The sequence below is a fragment of the Vidua chalybeata genome, chromosome 23, assembly GCF_026979565.1.
Source record: "Vidua chalybeata isolate OUT-0048 chromosome 23, bVidCha1 merged haplotype, whole genome shotgun sequence".
Taxonomy (NCBI): domain Eukaryota; kingdom Metazoa; phylum Chordata; class Aves; order Passeriformes; family Viduidae; genus Vidua; species Vidua chalybeata.
The window spans coordinates 49,369-67,618 of NC_071552.1; the positions used below are offsets into that span (position 1 = coordinate 49,369).

An 18,250-nucleotide genomic window follows, 5' to 3' on the forward strand; every position below is an offset into this window, starting at 1 on the left:
GGGCCCCGCGCATCCGGCGCCGTCCGCGTAGCGCCGGGCCGGGAAGGCGCTGGGCAGCGCCCCCGCCCGGCCTCGCTCCGCGCCCTTGGCAAGGGCAGCACCCGCCGCGGCCATGGCGGCCTGGCCCGCCGTGCCCCTCCTCATCAACCTCGGCGGGTCGCTGCTGGGCTTCGCGGCCACGCTCACGCTGATCCCGGCCTTCACGGACCACTTCCTCGCCGCGCGGCTCTTCGGGGAGGACCTCAACAAGACCTCAAGGCGGCCCGTGTGAGTAGCGCTGCCCCACGGAGCTGCCCCGCGGGGCCGGCCCAGGCACGGCTGACTCCCCCACTCTACTTTCCAGCCCCGAAGCACAGGGCGTGATCAGCGGTGCCGTGTTCCTGATCATCCTCTTCTGCTTCATCCCCGTGCCCTTTCTGAGATGTTTTGTGGAGGAGCAGTGCGTGGCCTTTCCTCACGACGAGGTGAGGCTCGTCTAGTGCTGCAAGCATGGCAGGCAGGGGCAGGGAATGGCCACCGGTGACCGGGGTCCTGTTCTCTGTCCTGCAGTTCGTGGAGCTCATCGGTTCGCTCCTTGCCATCTGCTGCATGGTTTTCCTGGGCTTTGCAGATGACGTTCTGGACCTGCGCTGGCGCCACAAATTGCTTCTTCCTACCATGGCTTCCCTCCCACTGCTCATGGTTTACTTCACCAACTTTGGGAACACGACCATTGTGGTGCCTAAGCCCTTCCGTGTGCTGCTGGGCATGCACTTGAACCTGGGTAAGTTATGAATCACTAGAACCCGTCATCAATGTGGCAAACAGTCAGTGCAAGGGATCACATGAAGCACTTCGTGCTGCAGAGGGAGCAGGCTAAGGATTTGCTTAAGTAACCAGTAAGAGAGTGGCGCTCAACCCACTAAACGTTAAGCTGGAAAGAACATCCAGAAACCCAGCACACATTCAGCTGCGCATAGACAGACACCAATCATTTTGCCACGATCCTGGCAATACAGGCGAGTACTGGGGTGCACAGCACATGGCTGATAACACCAGGATGTTAGAAAGACAGAAACCGCACTACAGCTGGCCGCCGTGTCACAGCAGTTTGCCACAGTCACAGTTCATGTAGACATCACGGCCAGTTCGTAAGAGAGGAAGCAATCTTGTCTGTAAGCTACCACTATCAAAACTCACTGAGATTGTCAGGCAAATTGGTTGTCATATAAAGCAAGAAATGAGAGCTTCAGTGAATTGGTCTAGGGCCTGCTTTGCCTCCAAATACTGATGCATTTGGCTTGCTCTGATCTGCAGGTATCCTCTACTACGTGTACATGGGTATGCTAGCAGTGTTCTGCACTAACGCCATCAACATTCTTGCCGGAATTAATGGAATTGAAGCAGGACAGTCACTGGTGATAGCTGCTTCCATTATCATATTCAATATTGTAGAGCTAAATGGTAAGGAAAATAACAAACATTTGTGGGCAAAAAAAGCAAAGGGAGATTGAATTCTAGATTTCAATAGCTGGTATTACTAAAAATGAACCAGTCTTGTCTTATCACAAACACATGTTTTTCTTTTTTCTATAGGGGATTATCGAGATGATCACATTTTTTCTCTCTACTTCATGATTCCTTTTTTTTTTACCACGCTGGGCCTATTTTACCACAACTGGTAAGAGGATAGACATTCAGAATTTGTTTGGAAGCATCCTTTCCCTCTAGTTTCTCCCTTTTTGAACAAACAAAACCACTTAACCACGTGCAGGTGTGGAATGCTGGAGTGTAGAAAGGCTTCTTGCCAGAACCAACAACACAAAGCATGGATGGAGTAGTAGCTTTTCTTTGTATTAGAACAATTACAGTCACACCAGCTCACCCAAACACGCAGAATACATTCTCTCCTGTGCCTCACTGGCTGTCTTTTCATAGAAAATATTCTGGAAGTCAAGTGGTGGGTCCCAGTCCTGCAATTCTTAGAATAAATACCTACAATTGTTTTTACTGCGTAGATCTGTTGCAGATCCCCATTGGCCCCTGATCTGCAATGTGGGCATACATTCAGTGGTTAAAAGTAGTCATTTTTGTGGCAATAGCAGTCGTGTCAGACCTTTGCTTTTCTGCTCCATGGATTGCAGGTACCCATCTCGAGTGTTTGTTGGGGATACCTTCTGCTACTTTGCTGGCATGACCTTTGCTGTGGTGGGGATCTTGGGACACTTCAGCAAAACAATGCTGCTCTTTTTCATCCCGCAAGTACTCAACTTCCTCTATTCATTGCCTCAGCTCTTCCACGTCATTCCTTGCCCTCGTCACCGGCTACCGAGGTAACGTACCAAGTGACCTATAGTGGTACTACAGGTTGTGTCTTTTACCTCCAACACCAGCTGAGAAAGGTGGTGGAAGGTGCTCTTTTTAAAAGCCATCAAAGTATGTTTTCTCTTTAAAAGACAGCAGATCACTCTGCCAGCTACAGTCAGATCATACAGTAGAGGTTTCTCAAAGAAGTGCACATTTCTGACCAGCCCACCCCTCAGATGATTTTTAACAAGGTTAGACTATGATGATTCTAACTTACAAGATCAAAATTGACACACGCTGCTTTTAATGCTGCGGCAGTGGGATCTGCTAAGATTTCATAGTAGCAAGCATTCTGTAGCACTATGCCACATCAGCAGTTCTCTCTGCAGTTGTTAGATTCTTCTGTTTTATTCTTTAAACTACATAACATATATTGGGGGTGCAATGGGAAGCAATCTTCTTTGCCCTACTTGAGGGGCTAGATACCAGCAGCTATTTTTAAGTGCATTAAGGTTATTCCTGTTTCTTCCACCACTGGATTTCTTTCTCAGCTATGGATCTAAGTCTGCTTACAAAGTGATCTCTCTATCTCCTTGTTGTGTCTGGACTAAATTTTAAATGTTTCTTTTAGGCTTAATCCTAGTACAGGGAAGTTGGAGATGAGCTACTCCAAATTCAAAACTAGGAACCTCTCTGTCCTGGGAACAAGTATTCTGAAGGTAATTTGTGGAAAACATTCAAAATTCAGATGCATTTTGAGGCAGTCATCAAGTGCAAGAGAAACAGGGTGGGAAAAAATATAGAACTTCTGGGTTCAATAGTTACTGCCTGGCTCAAATCTGGAAGAAAGTCTGTTACCATCTCTCACAGTCACTCGATTGTGTTAAAAATCAGTCTTTCAGTATAACCACACATAGAAGTGCCCCAGGACCATCATAAGTCTGTCCTGTCTTTTCAGTAAGAGCACAACCAGGATTTCAGGGCTGGTGCAGCAAAAGGGCTCTTGAGCAAGACTAGGCAGTGAACACCAAAAATACCTGGTGAAATAGCGTGCAACATTTCTTTCCTCAGGTAGTCAAGATCTTGCATGTAGTAGATGTGAGAAGTGGAACAGATGAAGATGGCGAATACACCGAATGCAATAATATGACACTTATTAATTTTGTCATAAAGCTGATCGGACCCACCCATGAGCGAAATCTCACTCTCCTGTTGCTACTCATTCAGGTCAGACAAAGGGTTCCTCCACTAGAAAGATTTACTCTGCAATAGAAACAGATACAAGTCAGTCTCAAGAGTTTTAAGGGGAAAGGGGAAAGTAAAATATCATGCTCTTCATACAAGGTGCAGTTGAGCTGTGGAGCCTGGGGGAGAGAATGAGAGGCTTACATACCTCAAGGAGGAAAGAAATCCACACACACCTCCCTGTTCACTGAGAGCTTATTAAAAAAAAGTCAGAAGGTTAGCTTAAGAAGATTCCCAAGGCATGAGTCATTGGTTCCAAGAAAAACATGAGCGCAGCAGAGTGCCTTGTCACTCTTACTCAAGACAGCCTTTTGCTGTGTTCCTGTTTTTCAGTAATACCAAATAACAGTCTCAGAGTTGTTGCCGGCAAGTGGACTTCTGTAAGCATGGCACATGGCTCAGCAGTCTCTCAGTCTGAGGGGCATGCGGGAGCATTTGGAAGCCACTTGGAGCATAAGGATATGCTTCACAGGTCCTGCCACTGCCTCTATTCAGCATGTGAATTCTCAAGCATAGTGTAGTAAAAACATCACTTTTGGAAAGGCCTGCATTGGTTAACTGCCCACAATAAAATCCTTCTTTTCATCTTCAGATTTAAGATAAAGGATTCTTACTAGGAAAGAGACACTTAGCCAGTTTCCAATTTGAGAGGAAGAACTTGCAACGAAAGCCTGTTGAGGGCTCAGGCAGATGACATCAGGGATGGGAGAAGACAGGAAGTACATAGCACTTACCTTGATCCCAGTCACAGCAGAGAGCTCCAGACAGCACCTTATTGTAAGGATGCTGAATTTCAGTTTTGACATAAGGTATTTTCTAATACAAACCATGGGGTTTATGTTACAATATAGGCTCCTTAAGGGGGAAGGAGTTATTCCAAACTCTTACCTCATCCACATGTTCTTAGAATGTGACTGTGTGCAGGCACATGGAGAAATCTCCCACTGAGATCTAAAATCATCAGAGAAAGAAACAATGTCTTTGGACAGACTTCTGCCATTTATCTTCCTATACCTAAAAGAAGTAGCCTTTTAGTCGCTCTTTTATGAAACAAGGCATGCTGGAAAGCTTAGCAAATCCATTTGGAAAAGAGGAATCTGACAGCCTGTAAACCATTTGACAATATAATGTTTCTGTTATGTGTCTGATTTTTACCTAGGTCCTTGGCAGCACGATTGCATTTTCGATCCGGTACCAACTAGTGCGCTTGTTTTATGATGTCTGACTGGACTGTCAGGAGCAAGGGAAAGAGTTCTACCTGCCAGTCCATTTTCTCCAGTTGCTTGACCAAATGATTCAACTGATGTTGTTCCTGCCTTCTGGGAACCTCAGAATACCTGTCAAAACACAAGCAACTGCTTTGCGTGGGCTAGTTTTGAACCGGGATGTTCTTTGTGCACCAAAGGCTTTTGTCCAGTTCTGTGATAGAAAAGATTCACTGTTACTTGGACATCATTGTTATTAGGAATACCTTTTAGAGGGGAAGCAAATGACAGCACTTAGGGAAAGTGGGAAAGATGGAATCTCTATACATCTAGCAAAGACATTACTGTTCACCAAGAGAGAAAACAGCAACTTTAATATCTGTGAGCAGAATAAGTAAACCAGACTCCGTTCCTGGCTTCTCAATCCTGTTTTTGGTCCATGGACATAGAATGACATGTTACAACCCATACTCAAAACTCAGAGTGCTCCAAGAATAAAATAATTCATGGTACCCTTTCCCCTGCAGTGCTTTGCCTCGACAATATTGACATGCAGTGAAACTAGATTATATGATCCATATCTAGCTTTCTACCCTGTTAGGCAGCTGATCATTCCTGCAGTGGACTCCCTACTTTTTAATGGCTACTGGGAATGTTCCTGCTGATGAGCTTTTAATTCTGAATACCTTTGTAGTCTGCCTTCCTCCCTGGAAGAGGACACGTCTACAACAGGCTAGCAGAGTAAGGATCACCATGTCCTTGTCTTAACAGGGCATCAATATGATCCTTCTATTAATGCGGAACTAAGACCCTGATGACTGCCAATCTCTTTTCCTCAAATACAAATAATTATTTATAGAGCAGTATTTAGCACCATAGTTCAACACAGAATTGCTACCTACCTGACAGAAAAGCATAGAACAGCCATTGGGGTACCAGATTATAGTCTTTGCAAGAGCAGTGGTAGTGAAAGTGAAATAATGCAACAACAGAAACGGGGATGCTGAGGTGGCTAAGAGTAGAAATTGCCAGGTCCAGTACCCCAGTAGATGCAAGGGCACCGCACCTTTCCACACCCAAGTCCAGCTAGTAACAAGGCTTGGAATGCATTACCAGAAGGCAAAAATGCCTGTGTCCAGCAGCTCTGATCAACACAGAAAACACACGGCACTCAAGTACGAATGGTACGAGTGGCTGAATCCTCCTCTCCAGCCAATCAGTTTGTAAGTCTACTAGTACAGTATATTCATTAACACATCCACATAGACATGAAATCATTCCGTACCTGGCCTTAAACAGTCTGTCCAGTAACCAGCTAGTGGATTTCCTGGTATCAAGGCATATGAACATAGAAATTAATCTCTCTGCTAGCTGATCTAGGAATGTGGCCTTCCAATAGGTACTTCTAGGGCAGCCACTCCATTTTCCCCAGTAAGGTGGCTTAGCGCTACCTCCAGTGAGCATCCTGCTGACCCTGATCTCTCCCTGATCTGGTCCTGGGCTCCAAAGCCCATTATCCTACTTGCTCTCTAGGTCTGGCTCCTTTGCTAGGGAACACTCAACACTTGCATTCTACCTAGCCCTGGCCGCTCCCTGCATGTGCTGAAGTCTTCCCATTTGCTGGAACCACTGGCTGCTCTGACCTGTGTCCTAATCTCAGTTGCTAGCACTTAGACCTCCAGAGGCACACAGTGTAGACAGTCTGCTCACTCTGGGGAAAAAAAAATACAAGTTGGGTTAAGTAAGACAGCACAGACTGCAGAGATAATTCCTACTGATCAGCAACATTTTAAAACATTACCACTTTCTTCACTTTTATTTTTCCTTCAGTGTTCCCATGTTTTTTTTTCTCCTAGTCCACTTTGACTCCTCACTCTCCTTTGGTGCTTCTCTTAATATACCCATATTATAAACCCATGATATAGCTCACACATTCACAAAAGGATCCAGAGAAGACTCTCATGGTAGGTTTTTTCACATCCCTAACTGCTCTTCCCCCCATTTGCCACCCTAAGGCAAATGCCCCTACAGACAGGGATACCTCTCAGTCTGTAGGCATCCCGGAGCCCCTCTACCTCGCTCTGGGTCGAAGCCAGGCCCAGGGACTGTCTCCAGCCCTCATAAAGCACCGTGGCCTGGACGGGCGGCACGAAAGGCTCTGAGGGATCGGCATCTCCCCGCAGTGGGCGGGCCGGCATCACGCATGCTCGCTGAGGGCCCCACCAATAGCCTCTGCGTGGTTTAAATTTGGCGCCTCGCTCGCTGATTGGTCGGATCCCGCAGCCAACACATTCAGAGCAAGCGCGATGGTCTCACAGAAGCGACCAGTCAGCAAAAAGCTTCTTCCGACAAACGCACCGATAGGTGGGGACGGTGGCGCTGTCCAATGAGGGGGACCCTACTTGGCGGGAGGTTATAAAAATGCCGGGCGCGGCCTCTCCAGTCGCATCGGTTCAGCAGTGGAGCGAGACGCCATGTCCGGCCGCGGCAAGAGTGGCGGTAAGGCCCGTGCTAAGGCCAAGTCTCGCTCGTCCCGGGCTGGGCTGCAGTTCCCGGTAGGGCGCGTTCACCGACTGCTGCGGCGCGGGCACTACGCGGAGCGGGTGGGGGCTGGTGCGCCCGTGTATCTGGCGGCCGTGCTCGAGTACCTGACCGCTGAGATCCTGGAGCTCGCGGGCAACGCGGCGCGCGACAACAAGAAGACGCGCATCATCCCCCGTCACCTGCAGCTGGCGGTGCGCAACGACGAGGAGCTCAACAAGCTGTTAGGCGGCGTTACCATCGCGCAGGGCGGCGTCCTGCCCAACATCCAGGCTGTGCTGCTGCCCAAGAAGACCAGCAAGAAGGGCAGCGGGCAGCAGTCGCAGGAGTACTAGGCCGGCTCTCCCGGCACAACTCAAAGGCCCTTTTCAGGGCCACCCCATTGCTCACCGGGAGAGCTGCGATCCGCGGAGGAGGCAGGAGGAGGGAAGGGGACGAGAGGCGCGGCCGGCCGTGGCTGCGGAGAGCTGGGGGGGGGGGGGGGGGGGGGAGAGAGGCGGAGCGGGCAGGCACCGGCCCGGGTCCAGTCAAACAATGAGCGTGAGAGCTGCTCCGTAAGGACCGTTGTTTTAACTCTTAACTACCTCTGGGACATTCAGTGGACGTTGCCTAGAAAATAAAACTTTATTTACAAAACAGGACCCCAGTATGGTGCTGTTACAGTATTCAAGGCACTGTAACAATCAAATCCTGCTCAGAGGATGCTGACCTAGTAGCAAGTGCAGGAAGCCACAGTATCTGGAAATTGGGCTTCTGCTTCAGCTCCCCCTTCATTGGCAACTCTAGCTAACTGGCTCTCATGACCTGTGTGGACGAACATACAAGGGAAACCAAAATGTCTGTCTGCTCCCTCATTTAATACTAGCCAATTAGCTAGTATTTCAGATGCATCTACCTGATAACGCTGAACTTAATTTACCTTTGCTAAGACAAAGGGTGAATGTAGCATCTCTGCTACTTTACTGTAAGGGACATGCTATCAGGAACCTACTGGGAGCCTTCAGTGACCCAGTGAGTGAAAAGGCCCAAATGACGACTCCCGAAAGCACTCAGCACAGTACAGCATTTTAGTACCAGCACAGTTGTGTATCCAGTTATATCCAAAGTCCAATGGGCACTTTGCTCCTAAATGGAATTGAACACTTAAAGGCTTTTATTTTTATTTTTTTCTTTTAGCTCTCTAGCTACAAAAATTGTTGACAATACTTCATAGAGACGCTTAACAATTTAGAGAAATGTGGAGAGGGGTGAAAACTCTGACGAGCAGAAACTATTTAAGTTAGTTAGCTTCATATTTCATGTTTTTTTGCACCCAAACATCAGGTAAGACTGGTGTGAATGTTGAAATAAATCCCTCCAGAGGATCATGATGTAGCTGCACAGACTTGTAGCTAGAATTGTAGCATTCCTGCTGGCCACACCCCAGGTTCAGTGGGCATCATTGAGCTGCCTTGCCACACTAAGGATATGCTTTGCTCCCTTGCTCAGAAGTAAACTAGCTAGTTCAACACCCAGGTTCTCTGCAGCTTCCTGGGCCTGACCAGGAACATTCTTGGCTGTGATGCCAACATGCTGCACATCATCATTCGGTCCATCTTCATTCTGCAAATATAAATACCTCAAAGTAAGGCAGCAGGAAAACAGTGGGCAAGGAATTAAGACAGTCTGAAGAGCCTCAAGAACAGTGTGCTGTTATAGCTGACAAGAAAACGGACCAAATAGAATCTATTTCTAAAGGCCCAGTTTTTGTCATTTAGCTTCGGGTTTGAATTTCGAAGCCACCGTGATTCCCGTACCTGATGGGGGTAACTAACACCGGTCTGCATGGTCTCCTTCAGGCTATCAGATCCATCCAAGCTGTAGACTGCTCCTGTCAAATACAACTTGGAAAAATATAGAAATGGATTATTACCACATTAACAAACAAACAAGCAGCCAACTACCCCCTCTTTAAAAAAACCCACCCAATATACAAAGCTAAGTCTGTTGGGAAGGGCTTTTGTCATACAGTGGGATCAGCATGAACAGTGGTACAAGTATAAGAAAAGCACTTCCTGTTAGGGAAGATGTGACTTCTCAAGGAAAAGGCTGAAGTTTTTTTCTAGTTTCCCACCTCCTTAATCACATTCTACTGTCTAAAAACAAGTTTGGTAGGGTCAAAAGCAATACTTTCAGACCTCAGGACAGCATGAAATAAGCAGCAGGGGTGGAGAGGGGAATCTGGTATGTATTATAAGGGAATTTTGTGAAAGACAGCCTCAGTAGCCAGACCCATTCTTGTACTCCTGCTTTGGACACAAACACAGAAGGGTCATGTCAGGAGACTATCTGCCCTAACTGGCTATAAAGATACCTGCTGAAATTAGCTTCAGGAAAAGATATGGAAACACGCACACACTTGGAATAGGTTTTCAGAAATAATCCATGAAAAATACGAAGTACTCCTCACCTGGCCATCCTTCAGCAGGGTGTTGACAGCAACAGGGACGCTACATCCACCTTCCTAAAACACAAAGCAGCTGACACTGAGGCTCCTACGTAACACATTCAAAGCAGAGGCCTCTCAAAAGTTTAGGCGGCACACAACCCTGCCCATCACTCTTCTGGCCCTTTTCGATTCAGAAGTACTCTCCTTTGCAGTTTTAGAGAAGTGTAACAGATTTCCCATATTATGGCATCAAGTCAACTAGCAGATCAGTATTTACTGCTGCAGGCAGAGGAAGGGTGCCAGACCTACCAAACGCTTCATAAAGGCTCTTTCAGCAATGCAGCACAACACAGTGTCTGCATCATGCAGGGCAGATACCATATTCAGTATCTCTTGGTCTTTGGCACGAACTTCCACTGCTAAGGCACCCTAGAAGAAGAAACACACCACAAAATATAATTCTTCAACTTCATGCATCAGCATTGATCACGAAACAGAGGCTCAGACCCTTTTCACTAAGGGAGCAATGTTCACAGAAATGAATTACGATACACTCTGCTGGCTGCAGGGTTGTCCTACAGTAACTGCTATAAACAGAAGATCAGGGCTTATTCAGGCAAAGTGTTAAAAGATCATGCTGCCACCTCAAACCATTCTAGAACTCTGCAGGTACTTGACAAATGCATGATCAAAATCACTTTTTCAGACTGAATGTGCAGATTCATCACTTGCAATCACTAACAGATCACCAGCTCTGGTTTAGCAAGTTTGATATTAGCTGCATAAGCTCAGCCACGCAGCCAGCATGGACTGGAACAGTCTGCCCACCTAGAAACAGGAGCACTAAGAATGTGCTCCAAGGCAGGTGTTTCATCTCCACCCTGCAGGAGTCAGGACACCATGCACAAACGAGGGAGCATCACAGACCAAAAGACACTGCGGTGGCTTTGCACAGTTATCCTGGTGCAGCATAATACTGACCCTGCCAGAACCTGCCCCATATCTGCCATGTTGCCCCAGTGTAGCTGTGCATGGATTTACCTTTCCCATTTACTGTTTCTCCTATTACTGATAGGAACCAGCCCCTAACACCTGGGTAGAAGAGCAGACTGCCAGACTCCTAACAAGTTGTGCCTCAAACAGTGTAACTAGCCAACAAAAGAGATCAAAGTACTTTTCTGATAACGAAGACATGAGAAGTCTTCAGCACAGTTAACTACTCAGATATATCATATTGCTGCTGGCTTTCAGTGCCCTTTAAGAAATGAAAGTTGCAAAGTACCTGTCCGACAGCATACAGACAATCTTCAGGGCCTAGGAGCTGGAAGAAAGGAAAATCAAGAGTTAATTCAAGTTGCACTGTTCACAATGTAGAAAACAAGAGCCAGATTCCTGTCTCTAATACTAATTGATTTCATGACAGACCAAAGAAATATCACCTCTCCATTCCCATGCTTCAGTGTTTCCACCGCAAAAGTGAGATAATGCCTTTTCCATCAACTGGAGTGTAACACTTTTTGACTTAGCTAATTACTAAAATGTCAGCCTTGCACACTGCCGCGTTGCTAGACACGAGTGCCATCAAGTGCTGTGAGAATCAGATTACAAACTGTTACTGAACCATGGAAAGCTGAACATGAAAAATTTCTGTATGAAGAAAAAAAAGCAACCAACCAAAAAACCCAACCACTCCTTCCAGAACTGCCTCAAATCAAAGCTAACATGGCAGTGGAGTCAGAAGATTGCATGCTTATCTTGGGTAGGAGAACCACAAGGTCTGAAAGGCAAACAGTTGGTATTTCAGCAGAGAATGGTATTTTCTGCTTGCTGCGCCTCACCTGGCCAATGCGATTTTCCCAGCCCATTCTCTTCAGCCCAGCAGCAGCCAGGATGATGGCACTGAAGTCTTCCTTCTCATCTAGCTTCTTTAAACGGGTATTTAAGTTTCCTCTCTGTAGAAGTGATTAAGCAAGCATAGAAACAGCAGGAAAACAGTCCTACAACCAGTTGAGTCTTTACAGACTGTACAGAATCCAAGAGTCTCCAAATGAGAATGTCGGTACCATCCTGAAAGAAGTGTTAAATATGCACAATCGTTTCTTAAAATAGAATCTTGCCATGTATTATGGAATATTAATTCAAGTCCCGAGTCTACAAAGATATGCACACCATAGAAGTGCACTATTAGCACCCAATTCCTCCTGCACCGCAAAGAAATCTGCTCCTAGGACTGAAGTAACAATGCCTTTTCTCAGTAGGTCAGCCACCCACAATGGAATTAGTGGTCCAAGCAGCATCCAGGGTTACTGGAAACCCAGCAACATTTGGTCACACGCCCGTGACAAACACGTGGGAGGCACCCTCATGCAGATTTTCAAACACTGCAAAACATACAATTCATCTGTATGCTGAACCCCCAGCTAGACCAAGGCTGGCTGCTTCTACACAGCCTCATGAGAAAGCAGAGGACAGGATGGCTACAGTACTACCCCCTGCCTCAGAAAAGGGTAGTGGAGAACAGCCTTTGAGGAAGCAGTTTGTTCTTGTAGGTCAGGTGGCACAAATTAGCCTCGGATCTAGATTTTACACGAAGTTGTACTTTCCTCTCTGCAGCTTTACCCAGCTCCCACAGGCTGCCAGGAAAGGATACGATATCCCTGAATTCTAAATGAGGAAACTTCTTCTTGAGCTGAGCTGCTCTCCGAAGTGAACTGGTTCCAATCACACTGCAAGGAAAAATATAATCACTGAAATCCAGAACACTCCTAACAGTTACCTCCAGCCACATACATGACAGAAGTTTCAAGGAAACAAATGGTAACTTTTTTTTTTTTTTTAGTTGAAATGAAGATCGGAAAAACAGTCAATGATTTGTATCTCCTTAGAAGAAAGAAAACCACTCTGTGAAGTTTAGCATAAAGCATGTCTGAAGCAACTCCCAAGGAGCCAATTTACAGAATATGCTTCTGAAGAGCAGTCCCTAGCCACTGTCAAGGACTGATGAAACCTCATTGAAAGACAATATTTTTCACAGAAAAAGGACTCCGCTGCCCCAAAATGAACCAGACAAAGCCAGACGACTAAGTGATAAAGTGACTAAAACAGAGGAACTTCATCAAAGACAGAAATGCAGAGTAAGCAGAGGACCTTTGAGTATACAACTGGAAACCACAGAAAACTGAAAGTCTGGGCATTTCCTTTTTCAACATATATGCTGTTCACTTATTTTCATAGAATTATATTATATGCTGATTTGGAAGGGACCCATCAGGATCACTGAGTTCCAACTTCTAGCCCTGTGCAAGACACCCCAACAATCCTCCCATGTGCCTGAGAGGGCTGTCCAAATACTCCATGAGCTCTGTCAGGCTTGGTGCTGTGACCACTTCCCTCAGGAGCCTGTTCCAGTGCTGAACCATTCTCTGAGTGATGAACCTTTTCTCAATATCCAACCTAAACCTCCCCTGATTCAGCTTCATGCAGTTTCCTTGAGTCCTGTCTCTGGTCATCAGACTGAAGAAATCATTATGTGCCCTTCTGCATCCTCCTTTTGGTAACCTGAAACCTAAACCAGATGTGATTTTCCTACTATCCAAATGCACAGAAAGACAAGTCTTTGTGTCATGGCTAGTTTATTTCTTTCACTTTAATAAATAAAAAAATATCTAATAGCTACCTTAATCTGAGTAATTTCACTCATCTGTCTCAGACAAAGGATTCCAATAATCTCTACGGAAAGACAGGTCATTAAAAATGGAGAAACCACAAGAAAGTGATGCCAAAAAAACACAAGGAAGAAATCAGAATAGGCTGAGTGAGAACAGAAGCATAGTTCAGGTCCATGAAAGCCAAAATCGTGCACCAGACACCCCATGTGCATTGTATGCATTCCCCAGCAGTAGGCTGAACACCAAGGAGCAGGAATTCACTCGAGAGATCGTGGCAAGAAAGGTTCTAACTTGAGAAAGCATTGCAGCTCAAGGGTGGCTTGAGAGATGAACCTCACTCCTGTGAGACAGCGTTACTTTTTCTAGCAAGCGAGTCCAGGTTACTCTATGTGGAATGCTCACAAAAGGCAGTGTAAAGGATAAAGCAATGAGCTGACTGACTTGCCAATTGAAAGTATCAACCAACTGACCCCTTCTGTTTTTACACCTGTCTTCCCCTTCTTCTCCCACTCACCTCTTTTCAGGAAGGAGGCTCAGTGTTTTTCCACAGTTTTTGGGATGAAAGACAACAGCGTCAAGTGGGTTTTCCCTTCTGCAAAATAATGCAAGTGCAGAATGCCTGACATATAATTTAAGACAAGACTGGTAAGCTCAACAGTTCTGCTATCATTTCCTGGCAGAACTACCTCTGGCTCCAAAATACTCCATCATCACTGTATGAGCAAGAATTTTCAGCACACCTGCCAGCTATGGAACACAAGGGCAGCCCTAGTGTTCCACTAGAGCTTCCACTGTTTTGGGGACCAATCACAGGAAACTCTGAACACCTAAAAGAACCTACACTGCCTTTGCTCTCCTTTACCAACACTATAAAATGCAAGACTCTCAAGAGAATCAACTCTCATGTCCACACTTACTTGCAGACAGCGCCAATTGTAAAGCCAGGAGGAAGAGAAGTTGGCAGGTCCTTCAGGGAGTGAACCACAAGGTCAACCCTAAAAATTAGAGGACAGTAATCAGAGAACAGATGGTGGAGCTCATGTGGGGATCTACCAGAGGCCTGCAGATCACCTACAGTAAAGTTTGAACCCACTCTGGGAATTAATTTGGAGAAGGGGGAAGAATTTCAGGATTCCATAGCCAGAATTACTATATCATTTTTGTGTTACTCCTAAAAGGCTACTTCACCTACCTCTGTCTCTCTTTTCCCCTTACCCAGTGACAAAAGACACTAATCAAACAATCAGATTGAATGAGGGGAAGATGCTGGAGATGTTCACACAGAGAGACCCACTGTACCAAAATGCATCAGTATGTGGGTTGGTATTATGTGTCAAACTTTAAGTAACAACAAGCCAAACTACAGGCTATCTGTTTTGTCACACAGGAACCAAGCATAATTGTAAACATTTGAGTCTCCAATAGCTTTTCACCAACTTCACTGAAAAGGCAGTATGATGTAACTATGTGGCAGAGATGCAGAAGAATACATTTTTTTTAAACACACTTTAACTAAGGCACCACTGAAACCCTCCTCAGAATATTGAAAAGAAAGAGAAATTAAATCACAACAAAAATTCCCCAACACCTCAAACCCACGAAACCAGCAGTAATCTATCTCTCTGCTCAGGCATCTGAAGCAAGGTTTTTGTAGAGACAAGAACACAGCACAATTTGCCCATGTCAAATTCTCCTGCACATTTAGCTTGCATAAGTTAATAAATCTTAACATTTATAGGATGACAATAAATCTGTTTTGCAATACGTTACCATCAATAAGAAAAGTATTTTTAAATAAATACATTCATAAGCAGTAATCATATGAGATCACATCCTCCCTGTGTATTACAGCATGTAATACACAAGTAACAGAAGAAAACCTTACTGGGGCAGACCAAGTGACACAACAGCTCCACTTCAAAATACATGGCCTGAGCCCAGGGTAGAGAGAAAAAAGGGAGGAAAAAAAAGACAATGACTTATCAAAGGATTACTTTTTTTAGCCTGAGAGGTACCAGGACTGAAGGAAAGTAGATCACCTATGCAGCAAGCCAAATATGTCCAAAGAACACCAAATGCTAAGGAGAAAGACAAAACAGTAAGTTCTTACTCATTTCTTTCAAGTGCATTTTCCAGCTCTTTGGTGAAGAGGCTCTTCTCTCCAATCTACACAGAAATGGAAAAAAAATAAATCACAAAAGAAGTGTGAGACAATATAACATAAATACAATTAGTTCTTGAATAAAGGAAGATCCTTTACCTTGGAAAGTGCTGTGTCCAAGATCTTGTCCCCAGTTGTTGACATGGCCACTGCTCAGAGACAGTACAGGTAAAATGTGAGGCTTGACAAAAGCACTGGGCTTAGGCTGAAAATATCTATGCAAAATGCCACAAGCAGTCACACACTACTGTATGAAGACCGACTCAAGCTCAATACAAGAGCAGTTCACTTCTAGAAATACACTGTACTGAAGACAAGTGAAATTGAGACTTCTTTCACTGTCCTCAAAAACAAAAGCAAGGTGAAAGAAGGCAGGTTTGGGGAAGAGCTGACCCAGTGGAAACTGCCATGTCTCTGGAGTGCCAGTGAACACATGTAAAGCAGTTCCCTTCAGTGCATGGCTGAACTCCTGTTATTCCTGTTGAAAGCCTTGAGCCCCAGACCAGAAAATGCCCCTAATGCTCAGAGGGGCGCAATCAGAACAATACAGAGCTTGCAAATGGTGCAACACAACACCATATCCATCGCATACTCAGCACTTAAATCATCAAGGGCTTATGAAATCCATTTATCTCCCCTACAAGAAACAAGCAGCAGCAGTTGCTCAGCCACACAACTGAACTGAATTCAGACGGCACTCTCAGATAAATTTAGACAGACCTCCTCCTCCTCCTGACTCTACACACACCTCTTGCACACAAAGATAACCCGCTGGCTCCTGCTCCTTGCCATCTACCCCAGGGCAACATCCAAAAAACAAAACTTACCAATCTCAAAGTGGAGGTCAGGGTATAGCTCACGGAGCATCGTAACTACGCTATCGGTCTGAATCCGGGCCAGCTACAAGGAAGCAGAAAACAAAGTGCTAAAGAAAGAGCACATTGTCCATACAGTAGCTAAGGAGGCTTTGCCATTCTCCCACAGCCAGGCACGCATGACCAGTACATTAAATCAAAAGCATTAGAAATAGGTTGCCTCAAGTTAAATGACTCATAGGTACAAACTCCTTGAACTGTGTGAACTCCTATCATGACCAGAACACTTCACTGAAGAACTTCTTTTATTGACTAAAGTCTCCCCATGTCCAGCATTACTGTGGTGAATGATGAAACACTGCAATAAATTCATCGAGTTAGGGAGAGTGATTACAACAGAAACCTACAGATCACAATTCTCATGCTTTCACTTCTTGGTTTCACCTATGTGGAACACAACTGCTGAATGATGACTGCTCATCAACAAGTGGGTGGAAAAGTAAGCAAAACCATTATTCTGTTGCTCAGCAATGAAAGAACAAGTCATATTGCACACTGGGCTAGGGTTAAGGTTAGGGTTAAAGCCTCCCACTTTCTCAAAGAGTATGAATTTTACCAATACTGCAAGCTTTAGGAGAAGCCAGTAGGATTTCACTGAGCTGGTGGAAAAATCCACAGTTAGTGTCAAATACAAGTTACTTATCCTCTATAAGAACAAAGACCTAGTTAGAGGTTCTACAAACACACACACACAAAAGTAACAGCTTACATCATCATGTACAGCAAGAAACAAATCTCAAAGCAGTAAACTTTATGAAGAACATTCCACAGCATAAGAAAACCAGAAGCAAGTAAAATGCAATCACTAGTGTATCATCTTTCTGCACATGCAAGCGGCAGCAGACTCAAGCAACTACAGATGAGTTTCAGCTTTTCTGCCAGCGTAGGGCTCAAGACCCTTTGGTAATTAACGTCGTTCTCAGAACTGCAGTTCCCTACGAGTACAATGAATGTATGTAGCTGCCTCCCTTTGTAAAGTGCCCCAAAAGCCTCAGGTTATTACACGAGATAGCATATATGCACGGCTATCTCCCTTGTCCTGATGTCTAAATAAGGGGCCTTCGTGACAGCACGGAATTCTTCCTAGAACGTGCTACCAAAAGGAACGAGATTATCTCAGTGCAAAGGCCAGAGGGTCGCTTATCTCCCTTTGCGAGGCTGCTCCTCCCTACTCTAGCCCGCTGGCGACAGATACCTTCTCTATCTCTGGGTATGTCCCTTCCCTGGCCTTTGAGCGGGCTGCAAGCATCAGTTACTGGGGGGTTTTCCGTACAAGAGCTGCACAGGCTTTGCAAGTTGGTCCCAGCCAGATCCGCGGGAGAGGCCCGCGCCGTCGCCCCCAGCCCCTGCACCGCGACAGGGCTAACAGAGCTGACCGTCCCCTGTGTTCCGAAGGAAGGGCTTTCCAAACTTCTTCGGGAATCCCACGGCAGGAATCGAAAGGCGCGAACTCAGGAAGCTGAGGCCGCTCCTCAGCCCCGAGAAGCACGCAGACCCTGCGCTGCCCGGGCGGGAGCACTCCCCGCAACCCCAATCCTGCCGCTGCCTACCTGGCTCCGGCGGGTGCCCACGCGGATCGCTCTGCCATCCACGCCGTTCTCTTCCTGCGGCAGCAACGGGTCGGCGCCCGCTCCGTCGGCCCCCCCGGTAGACTGCGCTCGCCCCGGGCCCACGGCGGCCGCCCTCGGCTCCGCCATGACCTCCGGCCCTCGGCGCGGCGCTGCCCCGCCCCCCCCACGTGACCGGCGGCCTCGCCCCCACCGCCCTTACCACGTGACCAGAAGCTGCGCGGGAGGGCCCCGCCCCCCGCCCAGAGGCCCCGCCCCGCCCCGCCCCGCCCG

General features: G+C 46.3%; 3 protein-coding genes and 1 long non-coding RNA gene across 7 annotated transcripts; 2 read left to right on the forward strand and 2 right to left on the reverse strand.

The window, feature by feature from the left end:
• Positions 1–13: 13 nt before the first annotated feature.
• On the forward strand, positions 14–5,253 carry DPAGT1 (dolichyl-phosphate N-acetylglucosaminephosphotransferase 1). 2 transcript variants are annotated; one of them, XM_053963643.1, is made up of 9 exons: positions 14–267; positions 344–464; positions 550–763; positions 1,297–1,443; positions 1,576–1,660; positions 2,124–2,312; positions 2,918–3,005; positions 3,358–3,513; positions 4,691–5,253. In XM_053963643.1, the coding sequence occupies exons 1-9, from the start codon at positions 113–115 to the stop codon at positions 4,754–4,756; spliced, it is 1,221 nt and encodes a 406-aa protein (XP_053819618.1). In that variant the 5' UTR covers positions 14–112; the 3' UTR covers positions 4,757–5,253. The 2 variants fall into 2 exon arrangements, with proteins under 2 accessions (XP_053819618.1, XP_053819619.1); XM_053963644.1 differs by lacking the exon at positions 4,691–5,253 and adding an exon at positions 4,124–4,685.
• On the reverse strand, positions 3,493–4,481 carry LOC128799324 (uncharacterized). Its single transcript, XR_008434697.1, has 3 exons — positions 4,420–4,481; positions 4,266–4,302; positions 3,493–3,549 (listed from the first exon to the last, which is right to left on the reverse strand). It is a non-coding gene; the product is annotated as an uncharacterized LOC128799324 (long non-coding RNA).
• Positions 5,254–5,337: 84 nt separating the features above from the next.
• On the forward strand, positions 5,338–7,722 carry LOC128799323 (histone H2A). The gene has a single exon (XM_053963645.1). It carries the CDS (start codon positions 7,211–7,213, stop codon positions 7,610–7,612), a length of 402 nt encoding a protein of 133 aa, XP_053819620.1. The 5' UTR covers positions 5,338–7,210; the 3' UTR covers positions 7,613–7,722.
• A 685-nt stretch (positions 7,723–8,407) lies between these two features.
• On the reverse strand, positions 8,408–18,136 carry HMBS (hydroxymethylbilane synthase). Of its 3 annotated transcripts, none has more exons than XM_053963244.1 (13): positions 17,960–18,135; positions 16,362–16,434; positions 15,634–15,683; positions 15,484–15,539; positions 14,291–14,368; positions 13,888–13,965; positions 12,356–12,431; positions 11,544–11,657; positions 10,988–11,026; positions 10,015–10,134; positions 9,727–9,780; positions 9,074–9,160; positions 8,408–8,879 (listed from the first exon to the last, which is right to left on the reverse strand). In XM_053963244.1, the coding sequence occupies exons 1-13, from the start codon at positions 18,104–18,106 to the stop codon at positions 8,706–8,708; spliced, it is 1,146 nt and encodes a 381-aa protein (XP_053819219.1). In that variant the 5' UTR covers positions 18,107–18,135; the 3' UTR covers positions 8,408–8,705. The 3 variants fall into 3 exon arrangements, with proteins under 3 accessions (XP_053819219.1, XP_053819221.1, XP_053819220.1); XM_053963246.1 differs by lacking the exon at positions 17,960–18,135 and adding an exon at positions 17,605–17,897; XM_053963245.1 differs by lacking the exon at positions 13,888–13,965 and having other exon boundaries at positions 17,960–18,136.
• Between the last annotated feature and the right edge of the window lie 114 nt (positions 18,137–18,250).